At 38.7% G+C, this 3,169-nt stretch overlaps 1 protein-coding gene across 1 annotated transcript; it reads right to left on the minus strand.

Annotated features, from left to right (window-relative positions):
• Positions 1-659: 659 nt before the first annotated feature.
• On the minus strand, positions 660-2,891 carry LOC140860905 (uncharacterized). Its single transcript, XM_073263905.1, has one exon. It carries the CDS (start codon positions 2,889-2,891, stop codon positions 660-662), a length of 2,232 nt encoding a protein of 743 aa, XP_073120006.1.
• Positions 2,892-3,169: the final 278 nt, after the last annotated feature.

The raw sequence follows: 3,169 nt of genomic DNA on the forward strand, positions 1-3,169 counted from the left end.
CTCTCAAAACAAGGATTTTTCGAAACACATATGACCCCCGAACACGCGCGCGCGCGGGGCATAGGCCTCGCGCGCGCAGTACATAAAAACAGAGGCCTGTACGTCGGATTCGCGCGCGCGAGCTTGATTCTCGCGCGCGCGCAGTGCAAAAAATCTACGCCGAGCGACAAGTTTCAAAAATTCATATCTCAAGATCTAGCCGTCGGATTGAGCTGAAATTTGGACAGCAGCTTCAAAACATCTTTAACTTTAATTTGAACGGTGGAGATTGGATTTCAACGTCTCTAAAATTAAATATGATTTTTCGATCAAGGCTGCTCCGTAATTCACTCTTCAAAAATCCATTTTCCTACAAAATTAACCCAAGGAGTGAAATACACACACATGCACTAAAACACATAAAAACACATAAAAATAATATGAATGCACACAAAATAGACATAAAAATAACATGAAATAATGCATACAAAATGCACTTATCAAGCAACCAGGTATAAAACGTTCGGTTATGCTCATCCTGTAACCACCTCTTGGACTTAGCCCTTTGTGGAAATCTTGTTTTCAAATATTCCATGTGTTCCCTATTCAAATTATTATTACGAGTAAGCAAACATGTAAATTTAAGAAAACTTAATGAACATATTAGTAAGTGGAAGAAATTACTCAATATAGCGATCAGTGTCAACATCATTTTCCAATACATAACGATGTGCTTGTTGCAACTCATCCTCAGCAATGGATTGCACAATTGCAGCCGACAAAGGTTTAGTAAGTTCTATTTGTCGATGACTTGTAGGGATCCCAATTGTGTGCAAACTACTAAGATAGTCTGAGCAAAATTCAACCGCCTCTTCAGCAATATAACATTCAGCCATGCAACCTTCCGGTCTATTGCGATTTCGCACATAACCTTTCAAAATCTTCATGTATCTTTCAAAGGGATACATGTACCTATACCAAACTGGGCCACATAATTTCACCTCTCGCACAAGATGAACTGTTAAATGAATCATTATGTCAAAAAACGAAGGTGGAAAATACTTTTCAAGTAAACACAATATGATCACAATCTCTCTCTGCAGCTCATCCAACTTTGAGGGATCCATCACTTTATTACATAGCTCATTGAAGAAGAAGCACAAACGAGTGATAGAGTCTCTGACATGTTTGGGCAAGACACCACGTATGGCCACTGGAAGTAATTGCTGCATTAAAGTGTGGTAGTCGTGTGACTTAAGGCCAACAAGTTTCAAGTCCTTCATCGAAACAAAGTTTTTAACGTTGGATGAGTAACATGTAGGTAATTGCATTCCACACAAAGAATTCAAAATCTTTCTTTTCTCATCTTTTGTAAGTGTATAACATGCTGCTGGCAGAAAAGATTTCTTCTCCCCCATCACTGGAGCCAAATCTGTCCTCAAATTCATTTCAGCAAGGTCTAATCTAGCTGCAATTCCATCCTTTGTTTTTCCCGGAATGTCAAGCAACGTACCGAGAAGACTTTCACAAACGTTCTTTTCTATATGCATCACATCAAGAACATGTCTAACATATAGATGTTTCCAATACTCAAGTTCAAAGAAAATTGATTTCTTTTTGAAGGATGGTTTTACATCATCCTTCGTGGACTGAATCTTCTTTCTCATTTTTCCCCAATGACAATGAATTCCATCGACTTTTTTTAACACTTCATCGCCACTCAATGGTTTGGGTGCAGGCTTGAACTCTTGGTACCCATTAAATGCCTTTCTTTGCCTTCGATAAGGATGATTTGCAGGTAGAAACCTTCTATGGCCTGTGTACGACATTTTCCTGCTATGTTTCAACCTTGTTGAATATGTTTCTTCACCATAAATCGGACATGCGTGATATCCTTTCACAATACATCCTGACATGTTTCCATATACAGGAAAGTCATTGATGGTCCACAGCAAGACAACTCTGAGCGAGAAGGTTTCTTGTTTATATGCATCATATGCTTCAACACCTGTATCCCATAGGAATTTCAAGTCATCGATTAGAGGTGCTAAGTAAACATCGATATCATTTCCTGGTTGTTTAGGACCAGAAATCAACATTGTGAGCATCATAAATTTTCTCTTCATACACAACCACGGGGGAAGATTGTAAGTGATCATTAAAACTGGCCAACAACTATATGTAGAACTCATCATACCATGGGGATTGATCCCGTCAGCTGAAATGGCCAATCTAAGATTTCTTGAATCAGCAGCAAAATTTGGCCACTTGTGATCTACTAATTTCCAAGAAGGTGCATCAGCTGGATGGCGTAAGTATCCGTCATTAAGTCTTTTATCAGCATGCCAAGTCAGCTCCTTGGAAAACTCCTTATTGCAAAACATTCGTACAAATCTCGGAATTGGAGGGAAGTACCATAGAACCTTTGCAGGAACTCCTTCCTTTATCGTATCTTTTTGGCCCATCTTCCACCTTGACATCCCACAAGTAGGACAACTATTCATATCCTCATACTCCTTCCGGTATAAGATGCAATCATTAGGGCAAGCATGGATTTTCTCATAAGTAATCCCAAATGCACACAAGCTTTTCTTTGCATCGTAGAAAGATAAAGGCAATTCGTTGTCATCTGGAAGCATTTCTCCTAACAAATTGAGTAGGTCGGTGCAACTTTTGTCACTCCAACTATATTTGGCTTTCAAGTTGAATAATTTTACAACTGCAGATAACCTTGTAAATTTACTGCATCCAGGATATAAAGGTTTCTCAGCATCTTCAAGTAGATTTTTGAATGTGGTTGGATTCTCAGCATAACTATCAAATGCAGCATGTACCATATCTATTGGTTCCTCGGCGTCAAACTTTGGTACATCTTCCCTTTCTTGATCACGATCATTATTTGAGTTCTTCATCGCAGACCTTTCACCATGCCATATCCAAGTATGATATGTCAAATCTATACCATTAGAATACATGTGTGCCCTTATAGTCTCTACCTTTTTCTTCTTCAGATTACCACATTTTGTACATGGACAAGATATTGCTTCCCGATCCTCGGCATTTTTTATTGCAAATTTCAAGAAAGACTCTACTCCATGCTCATATTCCCTTGATAACCGAGACTTTGACTATAGTAGCCCGTACCCTAATTGAGTAATTAAAGGATTAATGCTAATTAATTGAATTGGGT

Source organism: Henckelia pumila, chromosome 4 (genome assembly GCF_033568475.1).
Source record: "Henckelia pumila isolate YLH828 chromosome 4, ASM3356847v2, whole genome shotgun sequence".
Taxonomy (NCBI): Eukaryota; Viridiplantae; Streptophyta; class Magnoliopsida; order Lamiales; family Gesneriaceae; genus Henckelia; species Henckelia pumila.